At 41.3% G+C, this 18,089-nt stretch overlaps 1 protein-coding gene across 5 annotated transcripts; it reads right to left on the bottom strand.

Moving 5' to 3' along the window:
- Positions 1-6,255: 6,255 nt before the first annotated feature.
- Positions 6,256-17,164, bottom strand: LOC125882967 (endothelial zinc finger protein induced by tumor necrosis factor alpha-like). Of its 5 annotated transcripts, none has more exons than XM_049567016.1 (11): positions 16,962-17,164; positions 15,711-15,960; positions 13,519-13,691; positions 12,992-13,219; positions 10,429-10,643; positions 10,175-10,261; positions 9,959-10,054; positions 9,208-9,318; positions 8,828-8,945; positions 7,881-8,156; positions 6,256-7,670 (listed from the first exon to the last, which is right to left on the bottom strand). In XM_049567016.1, coding segments are annotated over exons 2-11 (2,250 nt in total). In that variant the 5' UTR covers positions 15,713-15,960; positions 16,962-17,164; the 3' UTR covers positions 6,256-6,726. The 5 variants fall into 5 exon arrangements, with proteins under 5 accessions (XP_049422973.1, XP_049422974.1, XP_049422972.1 ...); XM_049567017.1 differs by having other exon boundaries at positions 16,979-17,164; XM_049567015.1 differs by lacking the exons at positions 13,519-13,691; positions 15,711-15,960; positions 16,962-17,164 and having other exon boundaries at positions 6,256-7,664; positions 12,093-13,508.
- Between the last annotated feature and the right edge of the window lie 925 nt (positions 17,165-18,089).

Genomic DNA, 18,089 nt, shown 5'->3' with positions numbered 1-18,089 from the left:
GTGAGTTTTTATATTAGATATTTACAAATTAGACACGTCATTACTAAAGATACCACATTAATAATCAATACCATTTCACATGTGGTAAGGGCGTTGTCTTCATAGGTATCTAAAGCCCCCACCAAACACTTTCGGTATGGTATCTTTATTTAGACCAAAAGTAACCCTCCAGACATGGTACCTAGACCCTAGGGTTTCACATTTCACCTCATTTATGGTACACAGAACAAGGCTGCACGCCAACATTTCCAGAACAAAATAAAACAGGCTGCAGTGAGAGTCTCTCTCCATGGGATATCTAAAATAGTGGGTTTGTGCATTTAGTCCTTCCAAGGCAAGCTCAGGGGTTTAGTGTTGCCGGAGCCCACAGGAACTATGCTCTGCAACGCTTTTTTTTTTTTTCTCCAAGTGAGAATTGGGATATATATGCAGTACATATAATCCGGCCGATATTAAAATATATAAACACTTGAAGATCCGCTCATTACTGAAAGTGTATGTCATATAAAAACAAATGGAATGGTCAAAGTTGTCACAGTGAAATTTAAGGTGTGCTCATGGATTCACGTTGTCAACTCATGCATCGAGTAACATTACAAGTTAACGTTCCACCTTAAAAGTCACCAGCAGTCGGCCCAGTGAATGAAGTTATTTTTTTCTCAGACTCCAGCTGCTGTGAGAGGCAGAAAAACATCCTTTCATTTAATAGTTACAGTTTACTAATAAAACTCTCCACGGTATGAACAGTGGTTACATGAGCCTCAAAACCAGCCACAGCTCAGCCCTGAGCAGAGTGACCGTCCTCTATTGAGCAATCAGACTGCAGTGTTCACAGCTCCACCTTTTAGTACCAGATCTGTGTGCTAGGTACCCAAACAGAGGGGGGACCAAAAATGGCGACGGTACAGAATGGTTCCATTGGTACCATCCACAACTTTTCACAGTGGAAACGGAAAATAAAGCATGCAAAACTGAACTGTACCGTACTGCTCGGTGGAAACGGGGCTTATGAAATGCATTAATCACCGAGCTGCTAAGCAAACCTCGGAAAGAGACTTTGGGCATGACTATTTACGACCTGGAATGGTAGAAGTGTAGATCCCTACTATGGAATTATCATCAGTTCCGAGATGTACATCGCAATATATAACACCTGCTATCAAAAACAAAATGGAGGCTAATATTTCTTCTCTCTGCTTTAAGTGTTACTCTGAGTCTGGAAGCTACATTCACTGTTTTTGGCCATGTGTGAAGCTACAACGCTATTAGTCGAGTATGATGAAGTGTGTGTTATATCTGGTGTTCAAATTAGACCCTATGTCCCTCTTACTCAGTCTCCTGGGTGGTGATATTATTTTATAAAGTCTGAGACCCTTACTTAAAGTACATTGGACCTACTCTATCATTTTCCATATTACAGGGGTTTCCTAAATCTCCCTCAGAAGTCTCTGTACATTGCCTCTTGTAACCTTGCTATGTGTCTATAATGCCTATTTGTTTGTTTGCTTGTTGCTGCCTTTGTGTGGTTGTAGGGTGTGATAAGGGTTGGGGGTGGATTTAATGCAGACTATTTTTATTTTTTAACTAATCATCAACTGTTTTTAAAAAATCATCATCAACATCACAGATGGCTTTTGCCTTTTTATTTTCTCTTACTCCAATGCTGTCCACATAGCTACAGTTCACTGCATGTTCTGACTGTGACGATCCCTCACTGAAGAACACATTCAGGTGAACTGCATTGCCAGGATTAGTGGTGGTACCTCTTCCACAGACTGACTGTAAGGGTCAGGGTGCTGCTTTAGCTGTTGCATCAGCTTTAGATATCATTTCCTATAGGAGGATCTGTCACTGGTGAATGCAAAACATATCTTAATGTAAACCCATTACTGTCATCTAGTGGTTGACATGTGCCAGTGCGAGAGGTGTCAAAAGCAGCACCAGTCAACTTTCCAATGAATATTTGCGTTTTCTGCATCAATTTATCCTTTCATTGTCTTTAATTTTGTCATAATAATAGTCCTCTGCTAGTACCTCCTGTAGCTGTGCCTCTGCAAGGTCCATGTTCTAAATATTGAGAGACGTATGTTCCCTGCCTCGACTCTGAAATCTGTCCAGTGTCAGCAGTGGGAAACTGGCTACACTTTTTACATGTATTTGCTTCTACAGTTTGTCCATATGGCCTCTTTGGAGTGGCTCCAGTTTCCACTGTGGTGGTAGGCACACTGATTTGGTGCTCTGAATTACTGACAGTACTACAAGTACTATAAGTATAGTTTGTCCTGCAGGTGTGATCATCTGAGTTGTCAGAAAAGATCCTGATACTGACGGTTTGACAAAAAAATGCCTCTTCACTGAACCCACTGGCATGATATGACTTGGGAGCTGACGGAAGGCTGCGGGTCAGAGAATGCTGAAGGGAAATTCAGCCCCTGCACTCGACATAAACCTTCATGTCATCCTTCCTAGTTGCCACAGTCTAGTGGCTGGGATTTTGGTGCTTTCACCACCACTGCCAGGATCTGATTCCTGGTCAGGGAATGCTGAGGAGACACTTGACCCCTGTACTTTATAGAAACAACCCAGTTTTGGGACAGGATCCTAAATACTTGATTTACCTTTGTGTCATCCTTCCTGATTATCATGGTTCCCTGATGGTCTAGAGACTAGGATTTGGCACTTTCACCGCCGCTGCCCTGGTTCGATTCCCAGTCAGGGAATGCTGAGGAGACACTTGACCCCTGTACTTTATAGAAACAAACCAATTTTGGGACAGGATCCTAAATGCTTGATTTACCTTTGTGTCATCCTTCCTGATTGCCATGGTTCCCAGATGGTTTAGTGGCTAGGATTCAGCACTTTCACCACTGTGGTCTGGGTTCGATTCCCAGTCAGGGAATGCTGAAGGGAAACCCAACTCTACGCCTTTGTGTCATCCTTTCTGTTTGCTATGCTTCCCTGCTGCTCTAGTGGCCGTGATTCAGCACTCACCACTACAGCCTGGGTTCAATGCCCAATCAAGTAGTAGTCTAGGGACACTTAGTTGAAGAAATGTTTGTGTCATAACTCATTGTTGTCGTAGCTCCTCTGATGTCTAGGATTCAGCATTTTCTCCAACACAGCCTGGGTTCAGAATCAGGATCTTTGTGGAAAAGGCTTCTGGATTGGCTGAGATGCACACTCATTGGCCTTTGTCACTTTAATATAGGCTGTGACTACCAATCAGGTTGGAGCATTTCCAGGACTGAGGTAGTGTTGTGAGGTGGCTAAGGAGCAGGTGCTGAAGGAGCAGGGGAGAGCACTTTTAGTTGCTCAGTTTCTGCAGTTGAAGCATTTGGGATTTTAAGAAGCTGCTTGTTGCTGTTGTGTGTGCATGCAGCTATTTGTAAGTACCAAACCTTTTCTAACAGTTTTTGCATAGTTTATAATCTGTTTTGGCTACCAGTGTTTAGTATTCAGTGTTTTCAATTGCTGCTAAGAAGAGCACTAGGAGATAGTTAAGTCATATATGTTAGAATAAAAGTGTTCAGTTGTCAATTAATCTGTTAATGATCATGTTTAATATGCATTGTGTAGATTTGTGTGGCAGAATGGGATAATTTCCCTTCTCTCCCCCTCCTCAGTACCTGCACACCAGGTGTGGTTCAATAATGCCTGCTCCCCAATTGCTGGGAGGAACTGGCATAACTATTATCTGGGCAGGTGTCTGATGCTCTGATGCTCAGTTTACGCCCTTGTTTCTTCCTGGATTCTCTGTGTTTGGCATGGTCTGTGATTTGGCCCAAGTGGCATGGCTGGCAGTACAGCGTGCTTCCTCCAATCTTCTGAAGTTGTAAGTTATACTTCTTACTGCTTGTCTTTGTGGGGATTTGGGGATTGGTAAGACTTTGAAATACAAGTCTGTGAGGATAGCACCCAATTCTATTCCCCATGGAGAGCATTGGAAAGACAAGAAGTACCCAGCCATGGAAATATCTGCACATCTCAGTGCAGAGAAGGCAGCATAGACTAAAGGAGTAGAAGTACCACAATGCACTGATGTCCCCTGTGAGAAAACAAAGACCTATTGCCCTCATTATGACAATACCCACCATTTACGAGCAGATGTTGACCTGGATAAAGAGCAATATACTGTGCTGCCACTATGGTTGAAGTCATCAGGCAAAATGCACACTGAAGGCACCCTGCAAGACATGCAGCCACTGACATCTCTTTATCCTACAAGATCTCAAAAAAAAAGTTGCCAGAGGAAGACCACACACCAGTGAAGGTAAAGCTGTTAGACAAGACCACCTCCAGTTCTTGTCTTGCAAATACAGTTGAGGAGTTGAGGGAAACGAAAGGTTTTGCTCAAGATAGCAAAGGTTCCACTGACTCATGTAGACTGAAATATGGAGGCTTGTGCTGTGATAGATGATGGGTCTGAGTGGACAATTCTCTGACATGATGCAGCCTGCCAATCTGGCCTGGAAGGAGAACCTGAAGAGTTAGTCCTTCACACTGGGAAAGATACATGGATTGTTCAAGGGGTTACAGTGTCCATGACCATTGCAACGTTTTAGCCCACAAGATTTTGGATTAGGAAAGCCTTTGCTGCTAGAAACTTGGGTCTAATAGAGCATACACAGCCTGTTGCTGCTTTCCAAAGATTTTCCGCACCTTATCACACCCACAGAGCCTGTCCGCCCCCATGGAGGCCCAGCAGCAGTCAAAACCCATCCAGACCCTGCCCAGAGTGTAAAGATAAGTGCCAACGTCAACCCAGTTATTTCACCTCTTTCCACGCTTTCTCCACTGAGCTGCATCACTATGTTGAGAAGCTTTGGCATCATGACATACACCCCCATCGCAGCAGTGAGCTTGTCACAAGGTCCTGACAGCGCTCTCACCACCACGGTCTGGATTCATTTCCCGGTCAGGGAATGCTGAGGTGACATCAAATGACTACCTGCTGGTCTAGTGGCAAGGATCCGGTGGCAGCCCGGGTGTGATTCCCAATCAGGGAATTCTGAGGTGACACCAAATGCCTGTAATTTAATTAAACAAGCCAATTTTGGGACAGGATCTTAATTACTTGATTTACCTTTGTGTCATCCTTCCCCACTGCCATGTCTCCAGAAGCCTGACACCAGATGCCTGTAAGTTAGTTAAACAAGCAAGTTTTGGAATAGGACTGTAATTGCTTGATTTACATTCATGTCATCCTTCCAGGTATCCAGAGCTCGAGAAGACTGACACCAGATGCTTGTAATTTTGTTCAGTCGGGAGAGATTCATTCTTGGAGAAAAGGATGTTTATTTACATGTGCACCTAAGTATGAGAAATGTGAAAAATCTTTGGCAATTGTGTATTCCAGCAGGGTGGTAAAGACACAGTAGATTAGAGAACCCCCCTATGGAGTCTAGATGCTGGTGGTAGTAATGGTCTTAATGACTTAATGAAGCGGGAGCCGAGGATCTGGATGTGAAGAGGAGTGGGCTTTTGATGAACTCGCCCTGGGCTCTGGATAAGGTGATTGAAGGTCAGTGGGGTGGAGGAGGGTGCGATGATTCCGGTATGGTCTTGTGGCTAAAAGATTTAGTGTTTGCACCGCTGTAGCCTGTGTTCGATTCCCAGGGAGGGAATACTGAGGTGACATCAGATGCCTGTCATTTAGTCACACAAGCCAATCCTGGGACAGGATCTCAATTTCTTGATTTACCTTTGTGTCATTGTTGCCATGGCTCCCTGATGGTCTTGCGCATTGGTTCTCAATGAGAGGTCTGGTGACTCATAGAGGTTCTTGAGGGAGTTCCAGGGGATCTTTACTATTTAATTCACTATCGAAGTGAGCCCAGTGTAAGTATGAGTCATAAGAGTGACCACTCCACGATTTGCTCCTCAATCATAGTTGACAGCAACAGATTTCCTGTCATCCTTCCCTGTTCCCATGAATGCCTGATGGTCTTATACCAAAACTTACTTTAAAACAAAGCTTTGCTTATCCGGTACACACTTTCATTAGGGCCATGAACAGTATAACCCTATGGACTGAAGTTCATGGTAAGTAATATTTGGCAAAATAAAGGAGTTACACTGTTTCATTGGAGTTAACCCTCTCAAGTAGAGCCTGAAATAAGAATAAGCCAGGCCAATATTAGCCGATATTTGCTCATTGTACATATATCCATATTGGCTTTTATGTCAACCAATAAATGACAAGATATTGAAGCACAGAAAAGCCAAAGATATGTTTTGAAACAATGTAGAGTGACGAGTTTATTGCCCAGTACATTTTTTGGTTGCAAATTTTAAAACAAGTAAATTCATAAGAATATTATCAAAAAATGTTTACAAGTTGTGCAAAACATTATTTATCACACACCCTTTTTCAGATTCTACAGTATAACTGATGACTATCTCTCAGTCACACACGTTTGTCACTATGTCAAACATAAGACCACTCACTCCTTAATTTTGGTATTTATTTTTATTGAAAAGTCTTTAACATAAACCTAACCTAAACATATACTCTTTAACGATGGTCTCTTAAAATGTGAGGTTCATAAACGTACACATTAATCCACATCTGTACTATCTGAGTGTCCTAAGTCGATATTTACATGCAAACATACATGTTGGTGATTTATTGACATGGAGATGCACCAAAACAGACTGTCTTGACATAGCAATGAACCAGCCTTTCATACAGTAACGTGAACACCCACGAGCATCAACAACAGTATGCTAGAGGTTCTTGTGGACTTTGAGGTGTATCCTCATGTTGGATCTTTGAGAAAACGTCTTGTGACACGTTATACACTTGTAAGGTTTCTCTCCCGTGTGTGTCCTCATGTGTTTCTTCAGTCCTGTACTACTGTGGAACGACTTGTCACAATGTGAGCAAGGGTACGGCCTCTCCCCAGTGTGGAATCTCCGATGAACCGTCAACTGAATGGCTGTGGCGAAACGTTTTCCGCACAAGTCGCACCGATGAGGCCGCTCCCCCGTGTGAGTGCGTGTATGCACCAGCAAGGCCCCAGAGCCACTAAAGGACATACCACATGTGCTGCACAGGTACGGCTTCTCTTTGTTATGTGTCCTTTGGTGCACAGTGCGCGGGTACAGCTGTGTGAATGTCTTGTTGCAAAACTTGCAGGCATATGGGCGCTCTCCAGTGTGAAGACGCACGTGGGTCGTCAAGACTGGCTTCGTCAGGAACCTCTTGTCACAGTACGAGCAGGCGTACGGCCTCTCTCCGCTGTGATGACGCATGTGGACTGTGAGCAAAGCCTGAGAATTAAATCTCTTCCCACAAACGCTGCAAGCGAAGGCCAGGATTTTAGGGTTAAAGTGATTACGCAAATGTTGTTTCAGGTCTTTGTTGTATTTATAGGCCTTATCGCACTGAGTGCACTTGAATGGCCGTGCCGAAGGGTGAATAAGATAATGTTTTTTCAAAGAAGAATGACGTGCAAAAGTCTCGCCACACTCCAGGCAGGTGTTTTCACTGGCGCTTAAGGAGTCCTCACTGAATGGAAGAGAGACATTGGCTCTGTCTCCTGCCGAGGACTGGATTGTGTTCTCTTCTGACGGCTCCTTGTTTATCCTCAGATCCAGATGTTCCTCCACTCCTTCCGCTGAGCTTTCTGAGCATCTGGGTGGCTGGACGGCGGCTTCACCAGCTGTTTCTGCCAACAGAAAACAAGAGAATCAGAGATGAGTTCACTCAACAGAGACTACATGCCAAGTAGTATCCTGCTTGAGAAAATCCTCAGAACAATTCCTGTTGTGACAGTGATTCAATAAAAAAAAAAAAACACCAATATAATCAAAGCAAACACTTAAGAATAGTTTTTTTTTTAGATTACCCAGAAAATCATGATACTAAAGATGCTCACCGCCGTCATCTGCCGCACCAGCTTCTTCAGAACATGGAGAGGACGTAAGCGGTGACAGGCCGCGCTCTTGCAGCCGGGTGTCTGGGTTAGTTTCAATGGAACTGTCGTCAGTCTCTTCATCATCCTTACTTTGTGGCTTTTCTTGATTTCTTCCCTCTGGTTTCTCGTCTCCATCTCGATCATCAATTTTTTGATAAGCATGATCTTGAAATGCCGCTGAAGTCTGTTTAGATGCCAGCGTGGAGAGGATAGTGTCTGACATGAAGGTGAATTCACCTGAGAAACGGAGATAACGTTCTTGTTAGAGGCACTAGAGGCATGCTAGTTGTCAGGCAGGCAGGTAGGCAGCAGTAGCAAAACTAGAGCACTCGGAGAGTGCAGACCTCCGCCAAGCAGCTGGATTTCCCGCCATTTTATTATTTTATCCACTTCGCTTGAACCGATAACCACCAAAATTTTATCATCTGTCCCTTGTCCCATTATCAAACTTTCCTGAAAATTTCATCAACAGCCGTTCAAAACTTTTCGAGTTATTTTGCAGACAAACAGACAAACAGACCAACGCCAGCGAAAACATGACCTCCTTGACGGAGGTAATAAATGGAGATTACAAAGAATTCAACACAGAATACTAGAAATATTAAATGATCTGGGTAACGTGAGCAATGAAGGCAAAAAATACTTAACACATTCTTCCTGTCCCCCGTAGGACGGATGCACTGATCACATTTTCACCTCAAAATTACTTAACTTCTTCAACAGAAAGTAGGTAACCTTGATCCCCAATTAAACTCAATCATTTTATACTCTATGGTAATTGTAATAGATAATACGGTGGGTATTAGAAGGGGAGTGGCGGTTGGCTGAAGCAAATTTTCATGGCACATTAGTGGAAAAGGTGTCTCAGTGCATCTTGACTGCAATTGGGAATAATGACAGATTCTTACTTTTGGTCAACTTTTGTTGCTTCTGTTGGCGCTGCAGAATCCTCCTCAGATCTTGAGGGTCGGAGACAAACCGCTCAAACTCACAGTGGCGGGAAGACACGTCAAACATGGAGAATACCTAGAAAAGAACAGCGGGGGTACTTTAAAAACAAGGTTTATCATGTGTATCTATACATTTATTTATTTTAAAGTCTCTGAACTCCTGCATCTTCCTCCAAGATCATTCTTCATTCTTCACTATATGGGTCTACATTTATAATCTGTGTTGTGGTTTAGTAAGAACTCTTATTCTACTAGCCATTATGACGTGACGGTTAATTACTTAGACAAGGTCAGGAAGGTCAGTTGGACGGTCAGTTTATTTTCAGCTTGCTGCCTACCTGTGAAAAACTTGGTACTGGGAGCAACTCTTCCAGTTGGTAGAAGAACTCCCACACAAGGATCTGGAGCGCTGTATCAAAACGAGCTCCATATTGTACAGAGTAGACCTCCTTTGACATGAAAAGAAAGAAAGAAAGAAAAAAAAAGATATAAACATCATGTATCAAATATACAGAAAAAAAATACTGAGGTAGATGCATAAGTTAATAGACCTGAAGGAACGGTTCACCCTCAAATCACAAACATATTTTTCCTCTTACCTGTAGTGTATTTTATCAGTCTACATTATTTCGGTGTGTGTTGCTGAGTGTTGGAGATATCAGCCGTAGAGATGTCTGTCTTCTCTCCAATGTTACGTAACAAGATGGCACTCAGCTTGTGGTGCTCAAGGCACCAAGAAAAAATCTGTTGTGAGCAGTTTCATGTAGGAACTATTTAAATTTTACTAAACTACACACACCATCTGTATCACCGCGCAGAAGGAAGAGTGCATCTACTCATGGACGAGTTTTTTCAAATGTATTTTTTGGGTGCTTTGAGCACCACAAGCCAAGTGCCATCTAGCTCCATTATAATGGAGAGAAGGCAGACATCTCTACAGCCGATAACCAACACTCAGCAACTCACAGCAAACCAATCTAGATTGATAATTAGCATGACATGTAAGAGGAAAGATATATAATTGATTTGGGGATGACCTGTCCCTTTAACAACTGACACCCCTGAAAGAAATGTAAGGATAAAACTCACCTTGAAAAAAATTTCTTTTTCAGATTGGTCTGCCAGCAGTGTCTGTACCAGCTCCACAAAAGCTGACTTTGACATCTCCACCTCTCCATCTTGGTCCTGTCGTGAAGCCCAGTTGAAGTTCATTTCCATGCATTAACAATGTATAACTGAAGGTAAGCAACACCTAAAGGCTATAATCCGTCTTTCTCTGGCAGATGCCTCTGCTACATTGCCCACCTCTGTCATCCTCTGCTGGAAACTAAGAAGATGGTCCTGGATAGCTTTACAGTCAACATCCGTCCTCTTTATGAACTCAAGGATGAGCTGAAAAACACAAAGTCAAACCTTATAAGCTTCACTGTCAAAATAAAACTGTTACATTTCGACACACCAGACAATAGATGCATTATTCCTTGAAAATGACCCTCACCAGGGGACTATGTCATGATGATGATGATAAATGAACAGGAAAGATGAGGACATTGACTCACCCGCGCTTTCAGTCCCAGGATGAGCTGAGCCTTCTGCTTGTAGTTCAGAATTTCCGGGACCATCTCTATCACCAGTGTGATGAACTCGGCCAGTTTATCATACTGGTCCACATTTCGCTCCTGGGCCACCTGCCACATACAGGCTGACATCAACCTCAGTGGAGGAACCAGGAGGTGGAGGGATGACAGAGGAAGGCGAGGCTCCAACGGCAGGTCTATAGATGCAAGCAGTAAAACAATAAACACCATGTTATTAACTTGTGCAGTCTCAAAACTTAAACAGATGCACACTAACAGTATATTTATCACTTCGTAGCATCTTTGACAGTTATATTACATCTTTCTTAACATTCAACCACAACCTGTTCTGGAATAAGGGACATATATTACAATAACTAGTCAGTCGCTAAATTTTGATGTGTTTCATAGGCTGTGCAATGCTGTCAGAGAATATGCAATATATTGCTGTGAGCTTTGACTGAGGAAGATTGCATTTGGTGTGGTTTGGTATAAGCAATTTTTTTTTTTTTTTTTTTTTAAAAATCACAATTAAATCACTTCACTGATTGTTAATGCTACCAGTGATCGATTAAGCAAACTACTTAGGGGCTGTTCTTTATTCATCAGAGGAGGGGGTGGCTTGGATGTGACTTCAGGGTTATTTCTTTTTTGTTGTTTTTTACTCTCCCGGAAGCTACAAACATTTTTGTGTGAGCCTGCCGAAGTGACTGGTGGAAAATGCATGACTCTACCTCAAATTAGTAATTTGATTTTTAAAACTTACCCTTTTATGTTTGAAAGTTAAAGACAAGAGGAGTTAAAAAAAAAACAAACAACTTTTTACTCGTCATGCACGCCGTTTTGTTCACGCAAAGGGTTTAGTTTCGGACAAATTTTAAGAGAGGCGTAGGATAAAGTGATTTTGATGAAATACCACTATTTGAAACTCAGATTAAGTTATGGTCTTTTTTACAGAAAGATTCATCGCACATGATGTGTCCAAGAACTGTCTGATATTTAAAAATACAATTTTTGTTTTTACAGTTTCTCGCTAAAATAAATTGTTTATTCTGGCCATTTTTTATTTAAAAATCTGCATTTTTTTTCTTTAAAAATTAATAGTAAAATAAATATAAAATACAACCATTTTAGCTTGTATATCCCTCCCCTAAGCCAAAATAAAAAAACATAAGTGCCTCCCCACTGTGAAAATTATCTGACATGCCTTCTTTTTTGCACCCCACCCCCCTCATAAATAACGAACAGTCCCTTACAATATGCAACCCTAGTTAAATTATTAAATCATATAAACACAGCTGCATATTAATTTCAGTCTGCATACAAGAACTGTCACACACATTATTTCATGCTGTTGTAATGTAAGTATGATGGACAGCTAGAATCCAGGAGTTTTATTCAGAGGACACTTCCTATTTTTAGTCCTGTTTTGTTTCCTTTTCTTTTTTTATGCTACAAAGCGTTACCTTTATGTATTGTCTATCTACCAGAATATTAGAGTTGGAAAATGACCAAACAAAACTAAACTATAATTAACTTGTCAGTATTCTGTTCTTTGATATTTTATTAGACAGACAGTATCAGTATGTAGTTTGTGGTCCAAACTGTGCAGCAGTAGGTGGCGGTAGCGTGATGCTTGCACATACTCTGCGCGTTCCGCGGACAGCTGCGGACTTCTACCGGTCGCGCGGAGGCGCACGCGGCTCCATTCATACCACTGTCGGTTCGCGTCTGAGCGGCGTTCAGCGCATGCGCATGTCCGGATCCACGCTCCGGTCCAGTTACCGGTCGATATTTGATGAAGTCAGAGAGCCAGTCTAACTTGGAAATAATAGGAGGTATGTGGGCGCTACCGCCCTTTTCTTGCTGTTTCTTCTTGGCCCTCACGTATCTGTCTCTCAGGTATTTCCACTTGTAACGGCAGTTGTGTTCGTTTCTCCCGACCGCCCGCGCAACATCCCGCCAGGAGTTCGACAGCATCTGGCTGTCTTTGTATCCCTTCAAAGACGAGTCATATATGTGTGGGTGACGGCGGACCTCCTCGCACAGCCTCGTATCAAAACAAGACTCCATTTTATTGTCTTCTTCTTCGTCGCCTTCACAAAAGTTAAGGAGCTGACGCCACCTACTGGACTGGAGCGAATTGTAAATGGCGCGTGCGCAGTCAGCGCGTTTCATCGCGTACAGCGAGTAAAAGACCTGTTACTGTATGATTGATAAATAAAGCTGAGTTGACTGACTCTTCACCAGATGTTAAAGATTACAAAAACATAACACAAGGATTACGGTGAGGGCAGATTAAAATGATCAAAGTGAACATTTATAAATATGTAAAAATGTACAAAAAAACATTAAGAAATAACAAGTGAGAGACAAGTGTTTTTTTCCCATTTTTAATAGAAATTCCATCCCTCGATCTTCCTTCTCTTTACAAGCTTCTGCGTGAAGTCTTCCACTTCACGAAATTGGTAACAGACAACACAATGATTGCCAAGTTGATATTTTACTTCAAATTGCAACTGAAAATGTAATTATCCACCCTTACCTTTGATCATTAACTGGGCCAGAGAGTTAGGCCTGCTGTGAGGACTACTGGAAGGCCAGGGTGATGGAGGTGAGGGTGATGGAGGCAGTGGAACAGCCAACTGTCTCTTTCTGCATATTGCCAGATGTTTAACAAAGTCTGCTTTTCTCACCAGCATTGATTGGCAGTTGATGCAGTGATAATGCAGTTGGGGCCGACAGCCTAAACCACATCTGTGGATGGTGTACCCTGAAACATAATTTCATTTTAGTATCATTATAGAGACAATTATGAATTCCCACAGTCTGAATTAAGTTTGTTATTCAACAGAAATCAGAGAGGGACTTATTTAAATTTATTGCTCAAATTAATTCTATTATCACATTCTGACTGCTTGTGATGGGGGCTGCTCATTAAACTATTATTGTCCACTATCAGCTAACCGACAGCAGACTATATGAACAGCATTGTGCATATCTGGTATTAATGCACTGTCAGACACATGGTAACTTTATTAGCATTTCCTGAGAGACGGTTCCAAATCTTACCTTCATGAACAACTGCACGAGTGAAGTGGCTGTCCAGATGTACCTGTACTTTGCTCAACTTTGTAGGTCTAAAAAATGTTGAGCTGCAGAATGGACAATGATAATTGTTGCAGCATGTGCTGCATCTTTCAATGTCTGGCAGCGATTGCCCACTTTGTATTGTAATATGCATCCTAAAAAAGAGACAACATAGTTAGTCAAATCCAAACCCTTTAAATCTATTTCACAGACAATGAAGCCCAGGCCTAGAATTGGACAAAATACATTTGGATCATCTGTCCTGGATTAATCTTAGGTTGTATGTGTCCCTTAAACCACTTCATACTTGCTATACAGTCATGCTTAAAACAATCATCATCATACTTAAGAGTTGGCTGAAATCCTATTACTATAATTGCCAGAGTGTGTCTATCTGTATTTTCAGGCAGGGCCACACACCGTGGCTCTGATCAAGCATTGATGGGGATTCTGGTATGACACTGCTCAAACCAAAAAAGTGAAACTGCACCATAGGGGGTATTTTGGTGAGATCCTAGGGGTAACTGTTTCTCGATGTCTTTGCCTTTGACCCTGGTGCCACACTGAACACTTTGATGTTGATGACATTTAAGATGTGTCTACAGTGTGGAAATTTATTAGGCACTAAATCAACATTTAATATTAATCGCAAAAAAGATAAACAACAACAATAAATGGCCAAATTAAGAACACCTTAAGAGGACAAGAGTCAAAATTTGACTTACTAAAATTTGGTACTAACGTATTGTGACGGACTGACATGTTGACATTTAGGTAGGAAGTGACTTTTCTCTCTCTCTCTCTCTCTTTTTTTTTTTTTACAACTTTTTAAAGTAAAATTGCATAGCGTCTAGGGCTCACAGCAAGAAGGTTGCCAGTTCGATCCCGGGTGTGGGAGCCATTCTGTGCGGAGTTTGCATGTTCTCCCCGAGTCAGCGTGGGTTCTCTCCAGCTTCCTCCCACAGTCCAAAGACAAGCGGATTGGGGACTAGGTTAAGTGATAACTCTAAATTGTCCGTAGGTGTGAATGTGAGCGTGAATGGTTGTCTGTCTCTATGTGTCAGCCCTGCAATAGTCTGGCGACCTGTCCAGGTTGTACCCTGCCTCTCGCCCAATGTCAGCTGTGATAGGCTCCAGTCCCCCCGCGACCCTCAAGAGGATGAAGCGGTTAGAAGATGAATGAATGAATGAATGCATAGCATCTATGAATTGATGAATTGTCCATTTATTTTACCTTTATTTCATCATACAAGTCAACTTTGTTTTTTGTTGTTTTTTAGTAAAACAAAATTGTTTACCATAGTGTGACGGAAGTGACCTTCCTTTCTTTTTTTAAATTAAAATTGCTTAACATAGCGTGTATGAATTGTCCATTTATATTTATTTTACCCTATTTAATCAGGCAAGTCATTAAGATCTAACGTTAATTCTTTTAACTATATACCATAACTTACCATGTGCATAAACTAGTCTTGTCTTTGGACCTTTAAAAAAAAAAAACAAACTACTTCCCATTATGATGAATCGTATAGTAAAACTGACAAGAGTCATTTCAATGTGGTCTTTAGGCTACCATTACTTCAAACAGCTTAATCTTTCCTGTGTTCCTGTAGTCTATGTACAGAGATGGATATTATAGCCTACACGTTTTCCTTTTATTACACAGATGTAACCAATAACAAAAATGTGTGTTCATTAGATCAGGTTTAGCCTACTTTTTAAAGATCAAGAGGATCCTCAAGGGAACATCAGAGAATCAAATTTTGGAATTTTGTGTTAAATAACTTTACCCACAAGACATTGACTAATCAGAAAATTTAAGTCTAATTTCTCATGAAAATCCAGATTTATAGGGGAAAAAAGTCACAAAAGGACCTCTGTGCCCACGTATATCATTTCTATAAAAAAAAGAAATGATAATATAAAATGCACTACAAAAATACAAAAAAATTGAGCTGCACTTTTTTAAAAGATGATTTTTTGGCATTACTGCTTTATTCGGCAGAGAGCCTGAGGTTGGATTGGAAGCCAGGCCAGTGTGGTAAGGGCTCAGCTTGTCGTATGCACTCTACCAGGTGAACTACTGGGGCATGAGATGGAAATTTTAAGCATTATGACTGTTGCATTCTGTAAAACCACTTATGTTGACCCTTGGAAAAGTTACTGAAGCATACATGCTCAGAGGCTCTTTGGCCTCCTGCTGCTGCTGCTGCTGCTGCTGCTGCTCCTCCTCCTCCTCCTGCTGCTCCTGCTCCTCCGCCTCCTGCTGCTCCTGTGCCTCCTGCTCGTCTTCAACAGCTTGTTGGACGCACTGTCCCAAATGGTCTACAAACCGGTCTCTTCTTTCTAATAATGGTTTGCAGGAGGGACAGTGGAAGTGTGCAGTGGGCTTGCACTCCAAATTACATTTATATACTGTGTAGTCTGAAAAAGAAATGCATTTCAAATGTTTGCGCCATTCCTGCGTGCAAAAAAAGTAACTTCCGGTATTCCACGTCACCTCCATCATGCCATATAAATATATATATATATATACACACACATTTACATATATATACACACACATATATATACATATGCTTTTTAATTAGAAAGACTCAAGAGTACACAGGAGGAGGTCGCGTATGTGACGTCATAGCTTTCGCTCGCTTCCTGCAGCTTGGCCTCCCCGCTGAAATTCCACTGTTTTATGATTAATCGATTTATGATTGAAGATGTCTGTGTGTTTTGTGCCAGGTTGCAGTCACTCCAAGCTGCAGGAAGCGAGCGAAAGCTATGACGTCACATACGCGACCGCCTCCTGTGTAGTTTTTCTAATTACATTTTTTTCAAAAGCTTATATCTCAACAGTTTTACCACAAAGTATGACTTTCTTGACCTTAAAATTTATATTTTAAATTCATTAACGACATATTTGGATTTCATGTCGCAACTCAAACGGGACCAAAAGATAATATTTCTCTCCTCATTCATTGCCATTCATATTTTTTCCGATCTAAGGTCCCATGAGCTTCACCGGAAGGGGCGTGATTTCGGCACTCTAGCTTCGCCTCTTGGTATCCATACCCTTTGATGCTACTCACTACTCTGTACCGAGGGGCACTACAATCCTCAATCAAAGTATATCCTGGTAATCCACTATCAGTATGGAGTTAATACAATGTATCTGCAAAAACGTAACGTTATATAAATACACCAACTTTTTTCAAAAACACACGTTAGCATGTAACGTTGTAGTATCCGTGTAAGCTAGCATGCTAACAAGCAGTTGCAGCACACTATCGTAAAAGTATCATATTCAGCGGACTTTACGAAGGGTAAACTTATCGATTAATGCATAATGTGGCAAGCCCATGGTAACTCGCAGATCCATTTAAAGACAATGCAGCCAACTTTTAACCTTAAACAATTAAAACTGGACTCACTTTCTAGTCTTTCTAACCTTAGGGAGCGCTGTGATGAAAATTGACTGCAGTATTCGGTACAATGACGGCAGTTGTGTTATTTTTTTCCCGACCGGAGTTCGACAACATTTGGCTGTCTTTATATCCCTTCAAAGACGAGTCATACGGCGGCGGACCTTCTCGCACCGCCTCCGATCAAAACAAGACTCCATTTTGTTGTCTTCTTCTTCGTCGCCTTGAGAAAACAGTTACAGGAGCTGACGCCACCTGCTGGACTGGAGGAAGTTGTAACTGGCGCATGCGCAGTCGGCGCGTTGCGTCGTTTGCAGTTTGAACTCATTTAAAGTTTACATTTCATTTTACTGACTTTAAAAGGGTGATAAGCAAGAAACTGACTGACTGGTTGCGAGGCTACTTACATTGATCCACAAATATAGAAATAATTTACTCTGTAAACACCTACTTTAATTTAACATAAAAATGTTACAGGTTTTTAAAATGTAAAGAGTTTATCCACAGCAAATACACGTGAAGCCATATTATTAGTCTGAATCTGCAGTTTAACTAGTGTTTAAATGTATAAATGTAAGGTAGTGAAAAGTAAAAAAATTCCCTCTCACAGCTATGTAATGGAGTAGAAGAATAACATAGCAGAACATGGAAATACTCAAGTTAAGTGTGTCTTTATTCGATTATACAGGATATAATACTTTGAAAAGAGCCATGATTCATATCCAGTAGGTTTTTACCTTTGATACTTAAAGTATATTTGCTGTGTGTATTTATATACTTTTACTTAAATTAAATTTTGCAGAACAGCTTCATCCAAGAAATCTGCTATACATGCATTTATTTATTTATAAATATAAGAAATAATATGTACAAATATGTGGATCAATACTACAAAGTGTGTTAAATATAAATCTTGGAATACAAAAAGTTAGAATTAAATAAGAGAGTATTGTACAGCTGAACAGTGTGGCATTCAGATTCGGAATACTTTATTGATCCTTGATTTAGGGAATTGGGAGACATTGTAGCTCAATCAATAATACCAATGATAATGATAATAAACTTTATTTATACAGCACCTTTCACACAAGAAATGCAGCAGAAAGCGGTTTACAATATGGACATAAGCACTGAGTG

Source organism: Epinephelus fuscoguttatus, linkage group LG22 (genome assembly GCF_011397635.1).
Source record: "Epinephelus fuscoguttatus linkage group LG22, E.fuscoguttatus.final_Chr_v1".
Lineage (NCBI taxonomy): Eukaryota > Metazoa > Chordata > Actinopteri > Perciformes > Serranidae > Epinephelus > Epinephelus fuscoguttatus.
This window is presented reverse-complemented; position numbering and strand designations above follow the sequence as displayed.

What these genes read in the sequence shown, in the direction of transcription:
- LOC125882967 (XM_049567014.1), bottom strand. Translation starts at nt 12,624, where the DNA reads ATGAAACGCGCTGACTGCGCACGCGCCATTTACAATTCGCTCCAGTCC. An exon ending in CAGTACCAAGTTTTTCACAG is followed by an intron (nt 8,946 to 9,207) that starts GTAGGCAGCAAG and finishes GTTCTTTTCTAG; the next exon opens with GTATTCTCCATGTTTGACGT. An exon ending in TGGTGCGGCAGATGACGGCG is followed by an intron (nt 7,671 to 7,880) that starts GTGAGCATCTTT and finishes TTCTGTTGGCAG; the next exon opens with AAACAGCTGGTGAAGCCGCC.